The sequence below is a fragment of the Mesoplodon bidens genome (assembly GCF_964165515.1).
Source record: "Mesoplodon bidens genome assembly, chromosome: 18".
Taxonomy (NCBI): Eukaryota; Metazoa; Chordata; class Mammalia; order Artiodactyla; family Ziphiidae; genus Mesoplodon; species Mesoplodon bidens.
The window spans coordinates 18,365,050-18,384,690 of NC_138175.1; the positions used below are offsets into that span (position 1 = coordinate 18,365,050).

The 19,641-nt window shown below is 44.8% G+C and overlaps 3 protein-coding genes across 4 annotated transcripts in view; 2 read left to right on the forward strand and 1 right to left on the reverse strand.

Annotated features, from left to right (window-relative positions):
• Positions 1 to 6,303, reverse strand: part of UTP4 (UTP4 small subunit processome component) — a 33,530-nt gene extending 27,227 nt beyond the window's left edge. The window contains exons 1-3 of one of the 2 annotated variants that reach the window (XM_081215239.1): positions 6,180 to 6,303; positions 4,751 to 4,911; positions 2,199 to 2,390 (exon numbers count right to left, since the gene is read on the reverse strand). In XM_081215239.1, the coding sequence (XP_081071365.1) occupies positions 2,199 to 2,390; positions 4,751 to 4,909 (351 nt within the window). In that variant the 5' untranslated portion in view covers positions 4,910 to 4,911; positions 6,180 to 6,303. Of the gene's footprint in view, positions 1 to 2,198; positions 2,391 to 4,750; positions 4,912 to 5,902; positions 6,112 to 6,179 lie in introns of those variants that run through there. The other variant, XM_081215238.1, reaches the window with a different exon arrangement.
• A 7,866-nt stretch (positions 6,304 to 14,169) lies between these two features.
• Positions 14,170 to 15,221, forward strand: CHTF8 (chromosome transmission fidelity factor 8; the record flags this gene model as incomplete). Its single annotated transcript, XM_081215241.1, has 3 exons — positions 14,170 to 14,224; positions 14,492 to 14,609; positions 14,997 to 15,221. Exons 1-3 carry the CDS (start codon positions 14,202 to 14,204, stop codon positions 15,219 to 15,221), a joined length of 366 nt encoding a protein of 121 aa, XP_081071367.1. The 5' UTR covers positions 14,170 to 14,201.
• On the forward strand, positions 15,218 to 17,681 carry DERPC (DERPC proline and glycine rich nuclear protein; the record flags this gene model as incomplete). The annotated part of the gene is made up of 1 exon (XM_081215240.1): positions 15,218 to 17,681. The coding sequence occupies one exon, from the start codon at positions 15,218 to 15,220 to the stop codon at positions 16,838 to 16,840; it is 1,623 nt and encodes a 540-aa protein (XP_081071366.1). The 3' UTR covers positions 16,841 to 17,681.
• Between the last annotated feature and the right edge of the window lie 1,960 nt (positions 17,682 to 19,641).

A 19,641-nucleotide genomic window follows, 5' to 3' on the forward strand; every position in this document is an offset into this window, starting at 1 on the left:
CTGAGGCTTGATCTGTTACCCAAGATGTGATCTATCCTGGAGAATGTTCCGTGCACACTTGAAAAGAAAGTGTAATCTGTTGTTTTTGGATGGAATGTCCTATAAATATCAATTAAATCTATCTGGTCTATTGTGTCATTTAAAGCTTGTGTTTCCTTATTTATTTTCATTTTGGATGATCTGTCCATTGGTGTAAGTGAGGTGTTAAAGTCCCCTACTATTATTGTGTTACTGTCTTTTATAGCTGTTAGCAGTTGCCTTATGTATTGAGATGCTCCTATGTTGGGTGCATATATATTTATAATTGTTATATCTTCTTCTTGGATTGATCCCTTGATCATTATGTAGTATCCTTCCTTGTCTCTTGTAACATTCTTTATTTTAAAGTCTATTTTATCTGATATGAGTATTGCTACTCTGGCTTTCTTTTGATTTCCATTTGCATGGAATATCTTTTTCCATCCCCTCATTTTCAGTCTGAATGTGTCCCTAGGTCTGAAGTGGGTCTCTTGTAGACAGCATATATATGGGTCTTGTTTTTGTATCCATTCAGCAAGCCTGTGTCTTTTGGTTGGAGCATTTAATCCATTCACGTTGAAGGTAATTATCGATATGTATGTTCCTATGACCATTTTCTTAATTGTTTTGGGTTTGTTTTTGTAGGTCCTTTTCTTCTCTGTGTTCCCCACTTAGAGAAGTTCCTTTAGCATTTGTTGTAGAGCTGGTTTGGTGGTGCTGAATTTTCTTAGCTTTTGCTTGTCTGTAAAGTTTTTGATTTCTCCATTGAATCTGATTGAGATCCTTGCCAGGTAGAGTAATCTTGCTTGTAGGTTCTTCCCTTTCACAACTTTAAGTATATCATGCCACTCCCTTCTGGCTTGTAGAGTTTCTGCTGAGAAATCAGCTGTTAACCTTATGGGAGTTCCCTTGTATGTTATTTATCGTTTTTCCCTTGCTGCTTTTAATAATTTTTGTCTTTAATTTTGGCAAATTTAATTACTATGTGTCTCAGCGTGTTTCTCCTTCGGTTTATCCTGTATGGGACTCTCTGCGCTTCCTGGACTTGGGTGGGTATTTCCTTTCCCATGTTAGGGAAGTTTTCGACTATAATCTCTTCAAATATTTTCTCTGGTCCTTTCTCTCTCTCTTCTCCTTCTGGGACCCCTATAATGCGAATGTTTTTGCGTTTAATGTTGTCCCAGAGGTCTCTTAGGCTGTCTTCATTTCTTTTCATTCTTTTTTCTTTATTCTGTTCCGCAGCAGTGAATTCCACCATTCTGTCTTCCAGGTCACTTATCCGTTCTTCTGCCTCAGTTATTCTGCTATTGATTCCTTCTAGTGTAGTTTTCATTTCAGTTATTGTATTGTTCATCTCTGTTTGTTTGTTCTTTAATTCTTCTAGGTCTTTGTTAAACATTTCTTGCATCTTCTCGATCTTTGCCTCCATTCTTTTTCCGAGGTCCTGGATCATCTTCACTATCATTATTCTGAATTCTTTTTCTGGAAGGTTGCCTATCTCCACTTCATTTAGTTGTTTTTCTTGGGTTTTATCTTGTTCCTTCATCTGGGACATAGCCCTCTGCCTTTTCATCTTGCCTCTTTCTGTGAATGTGGTTTTTGTTCCACAGGCTGCAGGTTGTAGTTCTCGCTCCTGCTGTCTGCCCTCTCGGGGGGTAAGTCTTAAGTCTGTGCTCAAAATTTTTTTGAGAAACACTGGAAAAACATGGTTCCACAAGTTGACTTGTAGAAGGACCTATCAGAAGTTTTGATATACTAACTTGTGTTGTGAATCTACAGGAGGATTTAGTACGCCGTATTTCTGAAACAAAATTTATCGTAAAACACAAGGTACAACAAAACAAAAAACAGTTTCTACATCTCCCAATTCCAAAGAACACAGTTTGGGAAATTCTAAACCAAACTGAAACCTCTGGTTTCATAAATGAATCAACGAGGTCCAAAGTAGCAGCAGAAAGAGTGCCAAAGGACAAGAGATTTTTAAATCCCCAATAAGAACCCCAATCTTGTATCTCGTATTGGAATCCAAATACAATTGCTTGCTTGGTTGCTGGAATCCAGCTCAGACTGGAGTTGCTACATGCTATAATACAATTTCACCTTCCTATGAACATAGGGAAGCAAGTTTAAGTGGGCACAAGAGAAATCTTGGTTTGAATTACCAATAGTTGCTTACTGACCAAAAGTTGAGAGCCATTGGGGCTGGCAGCCATGCTCCAAATGGGTCCTCCAAAGGCATCCATAGCATACTTGATGTTTAACGCCTGCAAATCATACTCAATAATCTCTCCATTGAGTCCAGCACTAAACAGTCGCTGTCCATTTGCCCAGCACAGAGCTTCTGTAGCCCGAGACTCATGACCTGGGAAAAACTACAGAAACACCATAACTTTTCAACCCACCACGAATTCATCAGCTACTAGCACTGAGTGGTTACACGCAAAAAGGTGAAAATCAAAATGCCTCTCTAGAAATAACTAGTGTGGGTTTTACACTATCTGAAGATCATGTTACTGCTATTTTCATTTTTTTCAGGTTCACATTTTAGTTACTTATACAATTGGTTTTGTTTCTTTTACTAGGACTTATTCTGCAAAACCTTTTCAGTCAATAAAGTTTCGGACAATCCAGTTTATATCTGATGTATCTAATTTTTAAAAATCATCGCAATTACCTTGATTGATTTCAAAAGGTGTACACATGTCAAAAGTTACCAATACATACACTTTGAATACATGTTGCTTATTGTGTCAATTTCACCAATTAAAAGCTGCTTAAAAAATTAAAATAAACAAAGGCAGCTCACTCCAGCTTTTCATTCAAGTCTCAGATTTCTAAGTGTTTTCTTAGCACTCAAAAAGCATTCATACTATCAAGGAATTTTATTCTTTTTTTTTTTTTTTTTTTTGCAGTACGCGGGCTTCTCACTGCTCTGGCCTCTCCCATTGTGGAGCACAGGCTCCGGACACGCAGGCTCAGCGGCCATGGCTCACGGGCCCAGCCGCTCCGCGGCATGTGGGATCTTCCCGGACCGGGGCATGAACCCATGTCCCCTGCATCGGCAGGTGGACTCTCAACCACTGGGCCACCAGGGAAGCCCAGGAATTTTATTCTTTTTTTTTAGGAATTTTATTCTTATATCTGCTTGATAAAAAAGGGAATGAGGAGGTATAATTTTTTCCTATCTGAACTTGAAAAGGCAAAATATTCATTAATTAAGTGGCTTGCCCAAAGGGCCAAAGTCAACGACATGAAGACAATGTGGGTCTCCTTACTCCTAGGCACTACTCTTCACTCTCAGAGATACAATGTTTTCTTGTTCTGAGAGTGATCACCAGAGCTAAGCAATCTTCAATAGAAGGGAAGGGAACATGGAGAAAGTGGAAAACCAGACTGAATTAATTGTTCAAAAAAAAAAAAAAACAGATGGGAGAGGAAAATAAGAGGTACTAGGTAAAGACCAGTTGACTTATTCATTCAACATGTATTAACTAAGCAGTGTCTGTACTAGGCACTTGCTAAATGTTGGGAATACAGCCATGAATATCACTGACAAGGTCCTTGTTTTCATAAAATTTGAAGTTCAGCAAGGAAGAAGACATTAAACAAATATATATGAACTATTATAAAATTACAATTATCATAAATGACAAGAAAAATCACAGGATGCAACAAGCATGTACCACAGCACGTTTTTCATTCTATGGAATGTGACTCATTTGTGGTAACCAGCAATTTCTTAACTCCTATTAGAGCTTCAGGGATCAGCTCAGTAAGTCATCTCTTTCCAGGAATCCTAAACCCACCTCATCAGAGAAGGCACCTCTCCACTAAGATTCTATGCCTCTGCTTAGGTCTATCATAAAATTTGCCACACTGTTTGGAAACTGTATACTCGTCTTTCCCCCACTGGATTTTGAACTCCTTGAAGGTAGGTCCTCTGACATTCATCTTAATGCCTAATACTTGCCACTCAGTCATTTAGAAACATTTACAGAGTGCCTAAATTCCAAGTACTAAGCTGCTGGGCACTGCATTCATTCATTTTTCCTTCTATTCATCTATATCATGGTGCCTAGGGCATGTAAGGCACTCAGTAAATGTGAACTGAATTATTTTGTTGCACTTGAAATCAGTAATCACTGCCTTTGAAAAATATGCTGCTGTAACAGCCCTTTGCATACACCCAAACGGTACTTTACCTAATTTAAAATCTTTATTCCCAAATATAAGGCATATAAATTTACCTTCTCTCAGACAGATGAACTTAGGAATCCATCTTCCTGATATCACATCACCAAAATGTTTGATATTAAAATGTCTCATCATTTTTTCTGAATTGACAATGAAATGGGTACTGACACTTATAGCAGGAAATGCCACTTTACCAAAGTTACAATGGTGCAGAGACTGATATGAAGCAATGGTCTTGACAATTTCCCTTCTTATTGTGCCCAACAGATCTAGCAAACCTTAGTTTCCAAATGACAGTGAGCACCACAATTCCTAGGTAGGATCTTTCTAACCAACATCACACAGATCAAAACTCTAAGCGCATCGTTCAGACAAGAGGTTGCATATTTGTTATGTGGTTCTAAACAACTCTGGAGAGAGTGGGGGACAGTTACTTTCTTTTGATCTCTTTGAATACAAAAAACATAGATTTGGCAGAATTGAACTTCAGAAAAAAATTAACATCAAAAACACCAAATCAGGCTCCCAAATGACTTACTTTCTCCTGAAAGTAGTTTGCTGACAAATTATAAATTTCCACAGTGCCATCTGTTCGTGAGACAGCCAATCTGTTTGACTGGTTATTGTAAGCCACACAGCGGATCCCTGATGGAACATAATTAAAGAAACGTACTCGATGGACCTTAAATTCACCCATTCCTAGGGGGGCAAGAAAAGAATCATTGTTAAACAGCAGTATGCCACACCTCATGTTTCTTATTACCACTATTCTAGGTGGAAGACTCCAACTATATCTCATCGTGGTTCATTTCTATTTTTTTTCACTTTTTTTTTTTGTAGGGGGCCGCGCCGGGCAGAATGTGGGGTCTTAGTTCCCCAACCAGGGATGGAACCCGAGCCCCCTGCATTGGAAGTGCCGCTTCTTAACCACTGGACCGCCAGGGAAGTCCGACGGAGGTTCATTTCTAAATTTCCAACTAATGATGCTTTCATGGCCCATAAAGAATCTATCAAACAGTCTCCAGAAGCTCAGGATTCTTCAGCAACAAAATTAAAAGATCAACACATACAGCATCACCCAGACTGCCAGCAATCCTGACAACTGCCTGAAGGAAGTGGTCCAGAAAAAGAGGGGTGAGAATTTAAAACGTGATCTTAGAGCAGAAGACTGAATATAACCTCATTCTCTAACTGGGAGTGAGCACTTGAACGGAGTCACATGGAGCTGACCGGATGTATTAGACGCAGAACTAAGGTCTCCTTTGTATTTTGTGTGTGAGGTTTCTGGGGGTGGGGGTGGTGAAGAGGAGGATAAATACCACGACCACTCTAAAGAAGCAAGAAATGTGGATAGTCTAAAGGAGTATCTCAAAGTCAGGTCCGCAGAACTCCTGTATCAAAATCACCTCGAAAAATGGTTTTAAAAAATGCAGGATTCCGGGTCCTATTCCACAGTTCCAGAATTCCAATCTTTTGGGGCGGGGGTAGGGCTAGCAATCTGCATTTTGGCAAACACCTCTATCTCTAGTGCATGCTAAGTTTGCAAATCACACACTCAACTACGGTACTGACGGTGGGGCTGATGGGGCAGGAAGAACCGAGAGCGTCTCAAGGGGAGGAACCACAGGACTGGTCGGCATCTGTCAACTACTCCCTCTACCTGCCGCAACGTCGCCGCCAATATACGCACTCTGCTCTGGGTCGCCCCTTACTCGTCTCCTTTCAAGGTGAGGAACCCGCCTGCAGAGCAGGCGCGTTCGGCCGGGCCGGGCTAAGAGTGCGTCCAAGGCGCGCGCGAGGGCTTCACCGCCCCTTCCCTCTCCGGGGATCTCTGGAGTAGCCCCCACCGGCCTCTGCACAAGAGAATCGGCGAGCTCCGCCGGGCGCCGACCTGTAGCAGGCCTCACCCGCTCGAACTGCCCCCACCCCGTCCCATCCCCGCTCCCCACGCCCCTTCCCCAACTCACCAGCGGATGGGCTAGCCACTCTCGGCGCTCGCCTCTCTCCGCCCCGGCCCCACGTGCGCGCGCGCTCGCGTGCTCTGCCCCGGAAGTGCTCGCGCCGCAAGGCCGGAAGTGCGCAGGCAGTGCTCGCGGCGGCGGCGACGGCGGCGGGAGGTTCGGTTGTCGCCCGTTGGCCGCGCGGCGCCGCGCTCGGCGGCCGCCATTGCAGGTCAGGCCGCGGGCAGGGAGCGCGGGAGGCCGCGGGGAGCGAGGGCCGAGCCGGGAATGGGGGCGAGGGTGCGAGGGAGCGGGAAGCTAGGGAGCTGGGGCCGGGCGGGGCACGCGGCTCGAGAAGAAGAATGGCGAGCCGAGGGGCGGGGAGTGGGGGAGCGGCGGGCGGGGGAGGGGAAGCCGGGGAGGGGAGCGGGGAGGGCCGTGCAGAGGTGGGGGGCGACCCAGAGGGGCCCCCTGGTAGGAGGGCCGGGAATTGTGGAGAAGGGAGCAATGTGGAGTCGGAAGGCGGAGGGAAGGAAGGGAGCGAGCAGGGCGGAGCGGGAGAAGGGCGGAAAGAGTGGCCGAGCGCGGGCGGAGGACGGAGAAGGGGGCGGCGCGGGCCGGAACCTCGAGGTATGTGCGGAAAGGGGTTCTTCCCTGGGTGGGGAGGGAACCCAGCACGGGATGCTTGCGAGAGTGGGGTAGAACTGGAACCCAGGAAGTAGCGGGAACATCAGAAAGGGGATTTAGCGGGGGACTGTGAGGTTCTTTCGAGGGGACATTTTAAGTCGTGGGGGAGAGGCTGCTGGAAGCGGTAATTGGGAAGGTGGTTGGAAGGAAGAGACAGTCTGGAGAGTGATCCAGCTTCATTTGTGGGCGGAGTGAGAGACGAGAGAAGAGTGGGGTGGAGTCGGGTCCTGGAGGAGAGAAGTACTTAAGAATTGAGGGGGGGAAATAGGGAACGATTTGGAAAATGAGGGTGGTAGAGGGATAACGTTTAAAGAGTAATCTTTGGGAGGAGGGAGAACGGTTTGGAAAGAGTATTCCGGGGGTTGGGAGGTGGAGGAAGGCAGTTTAAAGAGTAGTTTCCTTGGGAGGTAGGAGAAAGGGTTAAACAGCTTGGAAAGCGGTCCTAGAGATAGTCTGGGGGTAATTTGTGGAGGGGGGGGAGAGGGGAAGCGGATGGAGAAGTCCCAGAAAGTGGGCGGGGCTAGAAATAGGAAGTGTTTGTAGCTGAAATTGAAGGGAGGGGAGGGAGTCGGGGAGAGGGTGGAGAAGATGGGGCTGGTGGGAGGGGAATCCAGTACAGAGGGAGACCTCAAGTAGAGCTATAAAGGAAGGGGCTTTGGGGAAGATAGGGTGCCACAGCAGTAGGAGGAGGAAGGGTAGAAGGGGCCGCAGAGTAGCAGAAGATGGAGAAAACTGGAGTAACTCAGATCGACTGAAGCCATCTTTTCTACTCATTGTCTACAAATACGAGTAATTGATTCCCTCCATCATGGGAATCTTAAAATGTGATGGGAAAGTACCACATGTATGCATAGTGTCCACACACGTTTTTGAACCCACTCTTCACTAATGAAAAGTTTGGAAGCATTCAGTTCCACCTACTCTCCATGGCCCCTTTTTGGAGGAGAGCAAGCTTCTCATTTAGAAACTGGATTTTAGCACTTAATGACATAACATAAGCCTGTCAAGAGACAAGATATGCCCTTTGAAACTTAGACTCTCCCCATCAGTCACAAAATCACAACACTGCTAATAAAAATAATGTATTGAGTTGTATATAAAAGTTCCTGAATTGTTCATTTAATGGAAAGACACACAGAGAAATAGTTATCATGCTTAGAGGTAAAAAACGTTCCAGAACTTAGTCCCTGAAGCAGTTTGGTGAACCCTGACTGCCATATTTGAATTGTTCTCCCATTGTGTAAGCTTGATTTTATTCTGATAACATGCTGCTTTTATAGGATGTTTTAGTCCACTATAAACATTAAAATAAGTACACAGAGTAGTATAAAGTGATCCTATTGGACATGTACTAAGAAAATGCCATGTTCCTCTAGGTAATCAATAGCTTGACCCTAAAGGTTTACCCTGTTAGGCACTGTGCTGAGGACTTTACAGTCAAAACTTCATTTAATGCTCACAGCCACCCTTTGAGATGGGTTCTCTTTTATGCTCAGTTTATTGGTGGAGAAACTGCAACATGAGATTAAATTAACCCCTGTCATATGCAAGCTAGATAAATGGCAGAATCAGAATCTAGGTCTGATTGAGTTCTCACTGAATCCCTAAACACAAAGAGTTTCTGGGACCGAATAAGAACTCAATAAATGCTAATTGTTGGCCCAGCAATTTGCAAACATTTTGTGTCATGTATTTAATTTTTTTAAATAAAAATGAATTTTTTAAAATTAAGAATTGTAAAGTTAAAGCCTTTATTCCGTTTAAAAAGCAACAAAAAAAGAAAAGATGAAAGGGCCAGTGTATTACAGCTAAACATTGTTTAGCTGTCATAAAATTTAATTATGTGTAGTTAGGTTAAACCATTGAGTCAAAGTCCCTGTTTCAGTGAAAGCTGCATATTCTGTTTAATACGATACATACCATGCTTTCTTCTACATTTTATTTTGGGGGCAGTTACCATCATGAGGATCATTGCTCATGATGTTCTCTGTAAGACCTTAGTAATATTAACAATTTAACAACTCCGAAACCAATGGATAAGAAATTTTGTAGGAGATTAGATGAATCAGTGACAAAGAATGTGCTCTGTTCTTTTGACTTATTTTGCCTTATGCAGGCAGGAAACAGGTTTAGGCTGTACTTTTGAATCCTGGAGGTAACCTTGAGTACATCTCTAGGGATTTCAGAAACCTAAATCTCGTCAGTTGGATATGATGAAAAGCAGGCTCATTTGTTTTGAGCTGCCTGCCCAACATGTCATAGTTACTTCGGTGGCGAGATATAACATCTTCATAGGTGGTTTATTTTCCATCTTGTGGGAGATGTTACGAGAAAGGCTAATGTTTGTAAAGCAAGTTCTTGTACTCATGTCCTGTATGAGAAGGGGCTGTGTGAGAGGACTGCAGGACCGGCCGGATTGTGGAGGAGTTAGAATTCACATTCCCTGTCTACCACTTACTAGCTGTTCCACCAGTTACTTAACCTTTAGCTTCTCTAAGCCTGTTTCCTCACTGTAAAATGGGAGTGATAGTACCTGTATCATAGGATTGTTTTCAAGATGAAAAGAGAGAATCCAGATAAATGTTCAAAAAGGTTTAGCTATGTGAGAAATGAAGCTTTTTGTATTACAAAGATAATGCTCTGCCTGAACTTTTCTAACTAATTAAGAAATTGTGGTGGCACTTTGATTTTTCAGGTCTTTAATGACTTTCAAAATGACAGTTAAATAAGATGTATCCCAGATTTGGTCTGATTTCAGACCTTTTGAGTTGATTAGGGTTCCCAATGTGAGTCTTGGTTGATTCTGAGAATGTGGGTTTCTTTGCTGTTCTGTGGGTTGTTCAGGGGTCTTGAAGTCATCTGGACCACTGTCTTGAGAAACAACAGTGTCTTGACTTTACTCAGGATCTCCAAAGTAACTCGAGGTCTCAAGACCAGGGATGATCTGGGGCAACCTCAGATATTTCTAGAAATATCTTAATATTTCTAGAAATCTTGAAGCCCCCCACAAAGGCATTTTTTTTCTTTAAGAGAAAAAAATAGTTAAAACATACAAAGTGTTTAAAAAGTTTCGTTTACATAGCTAAAGTCATTTGACTAAGTTAGGAGTATAGAACTTATGTGTTTAGTTTGTTTAGCTATGTAAAGGCCCCCAAAAATTGAGTAGTAAAACATTTCCCCCTTTTATAAGGGGAGGGGTAGGGAGTCAAAATAATTCATTGCAGGGGAAAGGTGTTTGGATGGTTTTTTCCACACCTTCGTGTCTCTCCAAGTCTCCAAGTCTGTACTGTAGTTGTGGCCTGTGAGACTCCACTCTGAAATATATTGAATTTAAACATCTTTTTGAAAAGTGGCATCAGTTCTTCCTGGCTGTACAGGAACTTGGAATTATTATTCTTCAACAAAGACCAGTTAGTTGGTCCTAGCTAAATCTGGGATTAAACTCAAGGCTGTTGAGAGTGAGGTGCTGGGCATCTCTTCCAGTGACTCCTTTTAGTGTCATGATTTGATATGGTGCATTCATGAGACCGTGCCTTCAGATGTTGCTCTTGGTAAAGCTGCAGTTTCTACACAAGCAATACCTTAGAACAAGCACTTAGAAATTGCTCTGCTTATTTTTAAATGTTGGAATGAGTTGAGACTGAAGACTTAGAAATCTTTGTTATACGGAAAGTTTTCATTACAATGTTACTTGTTATTACTAATAGGATTGACTTGTATTATACTTCTTCACCTCCTTGTTTTCCTACTATTTCTGCCTGCTTTCAAGGGGATGAGGACAGATTGGGCTGCATGTTCTCATTTATCTTTTTTTTTTTAAAGAAGATGTTGAGGTAGGAGTTTATTTTTGCTGTGTTGGGGGGGCTTTCTCTAGTTGTGGCAAGCGGGGGCCACTCTTCATCAAGGTGCGCGGGCCTCTCACTATCGCGGCCTCTCTTGTTGCAGAGCACAGGCTCCAGACACGCAGGCTCAGTAGTTGTGGCTCACGGGCCCAGTTGCTCCGCAGCATGTGGGATCCTCCCAGACCAGGGCTCAAACCCGTGCCCCCCGCATTAGCAGGCAGGCTCCCAACCACTGCGCCACCAGGGAAGCCCCTCGTTATCTTTTTTAGTCATCTCCACACTAAGTGAAATACATATTCCCTGTCACCTCCATCAGGTGTGTTATCAGTGACGTACTCGGGTATACATACCTACTCTTGAGAGTAGTTGCCTAGAGCAAGGAGCAAGAAGAAGAAGAATCTGATTCAGCCAATGGGATATTTTAAGGTGCTAAAGTAGAATTTTAAAATTCACAAGAGGGATGCCTTCCTCTACATCACTTACTAACTTGGTAAATACACCCTCGTGTACATAAGTATAGCCACATGAGTCCACAGGTTCCTGTGAGCTAGAGTCTTGTAAGCTGGGTGTGAACTTCATTTGTATTCACATCTCTGGCATCTCATTAGGTCTAGCACAAGTTTTTAGGCCACAGAATTCTTATTTTTACAAGAATTGCTAGATGTCTGCCAGTATCAATGGGTGTACTCAGGCAGGGCTTCCTACATAAGTGGATAGAGAGCTGTGTGTGCTCATTGAAGCATGGCGACATGTAGGGAGGTGCAGCTACTCTGACCCAGCTACCAGGCATCTGTTTTCCTTTATTCACTTAGGCCACCGTTTTTTCTGTTATTTTGTTTTTTGGCCGCGCCACGCAGCTGGCGGTATCTTAGTTCCGTGACCAGGGATTGTACCCAGGCCCACGGCAGTGAAAGCGCTGAGTACCAACTACTGGACCACCAGGGAATTCCCTTTAGGCTACTGTTTTGAATTCCTGTTCTGATAGGAGACTGTCGAGGAAATGGGGAACGCACTGAAAATATTTCTACATCCCCTTTAATATTTCTACATCCCCTTTACCTAAACAGTCTGCACATTCCTATCTCAAACACGTGGTCAGAGGTCTTAAAGATTAATCTCCTTCCCTGCCATGATTTTCCTAAAATTTGTATCTGTGTGAACACCCTATTGCTTCTGTGAAACCACCTGTATTTTACACTTACCAAGGAAAATATACTGTTTCATCAGTCATCAAAAGCTTATTTACAAGAACTCTTTCTCAATCTATATGCATTTATTAACCTTTAGAAACTTCACAACTTCAGTTTCAATTATTGAGCCTTTTTTGATTCATGGCTAAAATGTACCTACCATTCTCTGAATTTTACTCACAATTATAGTGTGGAAATGTTGATTTATTTATCCCATTCTTTAAAAAATTAGCTATATGTTAGTCTAAAGCATTTCCACATTTAAAAAAAATTTATTTATTGGCTGCGTCAGGTCTTCGTTGCTGCGCAGGCTTTCTCTAGTTGCAGCGAGTGGGGGCTACTCTTCGTTGTGATGCGTGGGGCTTCTTTGTTGCAGAGCACGGGCTCTAGGTGTGCTGGCTTCAGTAGTTGTGGCGTGTGGGCTTCAGTAGTTGTGGCTTGCGGGCTCTAGAGCGCAGGCTCAGTAGTTATGGCGCCCAGGCTTAGTTGCTCTATGGCATGTGGGATCTTCCCAGATGAGGGCTCGACCCCGTGTCCCCTGCATTGGCAGGCGGATTCTTAACCACTGCGCCATCAGGGAAGCCCTCCACATTTATTTGGTCTTCATGATAGTTAAATGAGTCACACAATCCAGGTTTTAGCCCCACGGTCATTAAGTGACTTGTGTATGATGACACTGAAAGAGTTCCACACTTACAGGCTGGAACCTGAATTTAGGCCTTCTAATTTTAAATTATTAGTCTCTCCTTCAAGAAACCTTGGAAGAATATTAAAAGTGCTTTTAATTGTTCTGTCGATGGTGGAGGTGGGGCCGTCTTATCTGTCAGAAGACCTTTGCTGTCCTGAGCCAGTGTATTACCTGTTGTCAAGTGGTACCACACCTGGTACTGCTACAGCAGGTCTGGCTTATTCAAACATGACTTCTTGATTCAGCTCTTGCTGAATGCATGTACGCAGTGCCTGCCTGATGCCTTCATGCCTTTTTATTCTCACTTGGGTTTCTCCTTCGAGAGGGTATTGATTATGAGTGTAAAGTTGGATGACCTAGGTTCTTGTGTTGGCTCTACCACCTGCTAGCTGTGTGGTACCACATAAAGCAAATGTATCCCTCAGTAACTTTATCTGCAAAATACGGATAAGTCCCTATCTCAGAGTGGTTGAATGAGATACCACCCATGATATATATGCACAGCATCTGATTCATAGTAAAAATTGAATAAATATTAGCTGCTCTTTATATTTGAATTTGAAGTCCAGTGATTGACCAACCTCATGTTTCCAAAATGTGTTTGGTGCTCAAGAGTAAGAGGTTCCGCTGTCTTACAGGGCTGCTGTGAATATACTTTTCACTGGAGATCCAAAACAAAGATTAACATGTCAGTAAGGAAACCTGTTTAACTTTAAGCAGGTGTTTGCTAATCGTGAGCACAATTATAATTCCTATTAACTTGCTGTTCTACAGTTGGTAAACACTGATCTGATAACCTTCCACTAGGCTCCATCTATTCATTGGAAAGATTTGTACAGAAGCTATAGTTTAGATCCCCCATCCCTCAATCTCCCCATTAATCTATCCTTCTCAGGAAGACAAAGTACAAGAAGCCAGTTGTTTCAGGCAAAAATGTCCCATTTTAACTCATTCTTGTAGAGTGCCGCAAACTTGCCACCAGGTGGTGCCATTGTATAAAACGAAAGTAGATTAAGCGTCAGGGTATCCTTAGTGTCTAAATGATGAAAGATGGGCAAAGTGTTTGATGAGAATCACATCAGAAATCAGCTTACCGTTCACTAAAGTTGTCTGGAAGACCTTTTCCATTCTCTTGGCTTTTAGTTAAAAGAAATCATTTGAACCTTGAAATATAATATAACCAAAGTGGCAGACATGAAGCTTATGTCATCACCAAAGGAAAAAGTAAAATCTAAAAGAATTCCTTAGTTTTTTAGAACCATGCAGAATGGAAAATATAATATCCTTGAGAAAGGCAAGTTAGAATACTGGCCAAGAGTGTGGGCTCTGCAGTGTATGTGTTGGGTTCAGATCCTGGCTCGTAGACTAGTAGCTATGCGACCTTGAACACAGTTGTGATACCTATTAACTTTCCACACTGTAGTTGACCCTTGGTGATCTGAAGCAATTTTATATGTACAATTATCAGTTTAAAATTTTTACAGGTTATAGAGTTGTTAGGGGATTGAAATTAAATATGTCTAAAGCACTTAGAAAAGTGCCTAGCACATACTAAGTGACAAATGTTAGCTATTGTTATTCTAAATAAATTTTTTTTTCGTCTACAGCTTATTTTCAGTTGCTTTTTAAAGACGGGAAGCTCATGGTGCAGATCATTATTTCCAGGTGAGTACCTTTTGAGACTTTTTAAAATTTAGCTTGAATGATTAGGGCTATTTAGGTTTGAAATTTCCCTGGAAGAATTGGGGTCCTTAGGTGCATCTTGCACAAATCCTTGCATTTCAGTTTCTAGTTCAGTGTCTAGCACTGCCCAGTTTCTCAAGAATTCGTGCTCAGCAAAGAGATCTCTTGGGCCTTGAATGGTGGTGTAGGACACTATTATTCATCCTTCACCCCTCCAAAATATTGTAACCGCCAGCCCTTTGCTTGCAGTGCTGGGGCTGGAGGCCTGGCAGAATGGGTGCTGATGGAGCTACAGGGGGAGATCGAGGCTCGCTACAGCACTGGATTAGCTGGAAACCTCCTGGGAGACCTACATTACACCACTGAGGTGAGGGGACTTTTCTTTCCCTGCCTAATGCTTCAGGAAAGCAAGCTACACCAAGGTGGTGCTCCCAGGACCCAGAGTGAGGACTGCCCTCAGGTTTGTTATTCAAGGTCTAGCTAAGCCATTGCTTGTTCTCCCCCCACCTCTGCAGTAGCAGGGAAATTTAGCTTTGGGGAATCTGGAAAGGTCACAGTTCTAAAAGTAGAAATTCTCTTACTTGGGGCTAGAAAGAGTAAAAAGGATATGAGGGTGGGTTGTCCTTTGTGGCTTCTCAACAGTGGTTGAGCAAGTGGAGGTGCCAGCATTGCCTCCCAAGAGCATCTCTAGAAGGCACCGGAATGTTACGACCTTGCCCTGAACCTCAGGCATCTTATTCTTGTTCTGCCAAAGGGAATCCCTGTGCTGATCGTGGGGCATCATATCCTGTATGGGAAAATCATCCACCTGGAGAAACCTTTTGCCGTCCTTGTTAAACACACTCCCGGGGAGCAGGATTGTGATGATCTTGGCTGCAGGAGTGGCACCCAGTACCTGGTAACAGCACTCATCAAAAACAAGATCCTTTTCAAAACTCGCCCCAAGCCCATTATCACCAACGTCCCCAAGAAAGTATGAAAGAACCCCGGATTTTCCCTAGAGAGCGGCCAACTCCTTGGACTCGTGCTCCGCTGCCACCTCGAGGACGGATGGACAGTTCCCTGGGACCACAAGGGGGCCCTGCTTTAAACACAGGCCATCCTCTAGGTATGAACTCAGATCCCTTCCTTATGGCAACCGGCTCTCTTGGTGGAAATTTGGCTCCGTTTCCAAGGAACCCGTCTCCTTTTCCAACTTCATCAGGCTCATTGGCTTCAAATCCAGCACCTTTCCCTGCTGGTGCTCGTGACCCAAGCATGGCTTCTTTTCCAAGAGGGATGAATCCCACTGGCACAGGTGCAGTTTCTTTCCCAAGGCCGGGTGGTCTCTTGGGCCCAAGCCCAGGGTCAGCTCTAAATCCTAGAGCAGGGGCTCTTCCAGGCCCAGGGCCTCTGTCTAACCCAAGGTTAGGGGGTCTCCCAGGGCCAGGTCCTATGTCCAACCCAAGGCCAGGTGGTCTTCTGGGATCAGGTCCTGACCCCAGAAGTGGTGGCCCCATGGGCCCTGGATCTGGACCCAACCTGAGAGCAGGTGTCCTGTTGACTTCTGGGAATGGTCCTCCCAATCCTAGGCCCGTTGGCCTGGGCCCCGGACCAAGTCCCAATCTGAGATCAGGCTTTGTAGGTACAAACCCTGCCCCGAGGTCAGGTATGTTTCCAGGCCCTGGCCTTGGGCCCAACCCAAGGTCAAGTGGCCTGGGCCCAGGCCTTGGGCCTAACGCAAGGGCAGGTGGCCTGGCTCCAAGCCCTAATTTGGACACCAGAGCAGGTGGCCTCTTGGGCACAGGATCTGGTCTTAACTTAAGAATGGCTGGACCTCAAAGCCTAGATCTTGCACCCATTCTAAGAGCAGCAGGTCTTTTAGGAGCAAATTCAGCTGCTTTCTCACAGTCTTCTGGAAACATGGGCACAAGCCCATCTTCCATGGCCAGAATACCTGGCCCCATAGGCCCAAACTCGGGTCCTGGCTCTCGGGGAATTGGCCTTCCAGGGCCAAATCCATCTCCCATGTCAAGGGCTCCTGGCCCCATTGGCCCTAATTCAGCTCATTTTTCAAGGCCCGCTGGCCCCATGGGAGTAAATGCTAATCCTTTTCCAAGGGGGACAGGTTCAGGGGGATTGAACCCAGCTGCTTTCTCTCAGTCTTCTAACACATTGGCTTCAAACCCCGTTAGCTTCCAGAGGTCTGCTGGCCTCCAGGGCTCTAGTCCGGCAATTTTCCCAAGAGCCTCTGGGCCACTAGGCTCCAACCCAGCTAACTTTCCAAGGGCCACTGGTTTACAGGGCCCAAGTCCAGCTACCTTCCCAAGGTCTACTGGCCCATTAGGCCCTGGTCAGGTTACTTTCCCCAGGTCAGCTCCTGGGCCCCTAGGCTCTTCGCCAGCAGGCCCTGTGGGTATCAACCCAGCTCCTTTTGCAAGGCCAACTGGGACCCTGGGTCTAAACCCAGCTTCCTTTCCAAGGATGAATGGCCCTGTAAGCAAGACTTTGGTCCCATTTCCTAGAGTGGGGAGCCTCCCTGGCACAAACCCAGCTGCTTTCCCCAGACCAGGGGGTCCAATGGCTGCAATGTACCCAAATGGAATGTTACCCCCTTAAACACCATTTTCTCTCCAGGACCACCTTGGTTTCCAGGCACTGTGGTTCTGGGCAGGGGCTGTGTTTTAGGTGAAAGGGTAGATATGGAGCTACAGTCTGAAGTACATAGTTCAGGCTCAAGTTCAAATGAGCCTTTTTCCCCCCTCTGCGTCTTTCTTGACTGACTGAAGGTGAAATGTTATCTGTGGGACATGGACTCTGGCAGGTGGGAATGATCCCTCCTTGCGAGAAGGAATCTCCAGCCTTCCAGAAGCCTGCTGTGCTCTTGTCCCACAGCTTTCTGCCCCTTGTTTCTTACTAGTTTCTTGAATTGTTCTTGTGGACGTTTCCTCAGGGATACATTGGCCTGCAGGTTCCAATTCATATGCGGTCCCCTGCTCACCACTGGAGAATCAGCTCACTGCTGTCTAGAAATGTTGCATTGGTGAGCGGACCATGCTTCAGCAGCACTGACCTGGTCACTCTCTACTGCCATACCTTCCCCTGGGGGCTGGAACACAGAACAGGGAAGTGCAACCACTTCAGAGAGCCACCAAATTTCTGCTGGCCTGACCAGGCCTGCAGCTCCCTTCTCCTGGGACTTACTTAGAGGAAGCCAGGATCAAGGCTCCACTGCTCATCCCGCTCCCTCTCCACTGGTACTCCCAATCAGAGAACCTCAAAATTAAACTGGTGTGGATGGGGTTATGGGAATTGGGGTGGGGGTGGGGGGAATGAAGGGGAGAAATCACTGTGCTTCGTTCAGCCTGATGTGAAAGGACGGTTGGTGTTTTCCTGCATTGTACCTTTTCTTACTGTTTCTTTAATAAATGGGACGAGAGGGCTATTGATTTCACTCCCTTTTTATTACCTGTCCCACAGGGAAGGAAGTTTACCCACTGCTTTTCTTTGTTTCAGCGTGGCCACAGTCCTTCCTACATTACCTTCTAGATAATGACATTTTCAAGGAGGAAGCAAGCTTTGGTTTTTAGCCTTAGCTGGTTAACTAGGGCTCACTCACTGGCTCGTAATTTCACCAAAGACCCCGTCCACTCTCTACAATAAAAAATTAAGCCACCATAGGTGTGCAGTTAGCAAGGTAGACCTACTGTATTCCCCAGGTCCAGAGGCAGCTGTGACAACTTACCTGCTTCTGAGTTCCACTGGAATTTCCTTGGCAAAACTAGTTCTTCCTCAAGTACCAATCTTGAAACTGGAATAAAGAGCTAGCTTTTGTTAAGTACAAAGAGGGAGGGAGGAGCTCAGAGGTACCAGCATTATGTGAGAATCTTTATTTTGACAAATAAGTGCAGTATAAAAAATTTGACTTGAAAGTAAAAAAAAAAAAAAAAAAAAAAAAGTAAAAATAAATATGTTTACAAATTATTTTAGAAATAATACAAAAGAGGATTAAAATTCTCATTGAGGAAAACCCAAAATGTGTCCAATTGTATAAAGGCTCTTCCCTTACAAGAAACGGGAATAAAGCTGAAGACCCAGTTTGGTTTCGCTGCTGAAAAATGTACAAAATAACTTAGAAAAACCAGTTGAGGTCAAACGTTGTGGGCCCACTACTTGTACCTGCCTACTCTCTTGATCTGGAGAAAGTTGATTGTCACAGAGCAAGGCAGAGCTGATGGTAGGACAGCCAAGAGTTCTCCATCTGGGAGTCCATCCTACATTAACCAAGTAAAAGCTGAAGAAAAACAAGCCCTTAGTGAAGTCTGAGCTCTGCAGTTGGCTGGCCAGATTTCTTCCATTGTAGTGCTCAAAATAGTTTACTTCTTGGCCAGCAACAACACGCAAGAACCTGGAACAACTGCCTTCAGCAAACGCCTGCCGCCTCTTCCCAGCCTTCATGGATTAGGCCTGATGTCAGCCAGCAGTCGTCTTCTTACAAACTCAAGGTCTGTGTGATGCAGCAGTGTTCGCTGCAGCTGGAAAACCCCTGAGTTCATGGGAGATGAAGCACCAGGGTTTGCCAGTCTGGCTCAGAGCACACTTTGTTCCTTCGTAGGAAGCACCTGGGCACACTAGAGGCTTGCCCTTTCGACTACTGTCCACCTTAGTGCTGGTTCTGAGGGCTCACCAGGCCCCTCTGAGAGTGGATGTTTGGTGAGAAAGCACGCTTGAGCAAGCAACCTCTAAGTCAAAGGCTTAGTCAGTATCCCAGTTTTCAAACCCAAGAGCTCAGAACAGTCTGTGGATTGCAAATCTGTAGAAAATGGCCTTCCCTCACTCCCCCTCCAAAAAAAGAGGGAAATCAAACAGCCTCGAGAGGCGTGAGAGAAGAGAAGAACCTTAGGATTTAGATACCAGTTCCATCTCCTAGTTTGGTTTCTGGACAGAAGCAAGCAAATGCAGTAGTGACTATCCACAACTTGGCTGTAAGGATTCCCTGGAGAAGCCACTGAGGAGAATGGACAGTCTCAACGATGACCAGCTTGGATGGAGGGTTCCCTTAGGGAACACTGAAAAGCTTTCCATTAGAGGTGATTGTCAACAACCATAGCCTGAATGTCATGGGCACTGCTCAGCTGCCAAGGAATCTGTCCAGGCATTTCCAAGACTGTAGCCAGTGTGGTCAGAGGCTCCCAATAGTTTTTCCCCACGTGCTGAGGGCAGGCTTGCCTATTGCAGAGGGGCCTGTGAGAGTCCAGGCTCTGTGTCACTCGCCACCTTGAAAAACTTACCCGATGAGGAGGAGGGTGGAACAGGTTGACTATCACTGTGAAGTGAAGTGAAGCGAAGTGAGGAGGCTGTCTTAGACTCAGTCAGAGCTGAATTTGAGAGCGGAATTCAGGAGTATACAGGTTGAAATA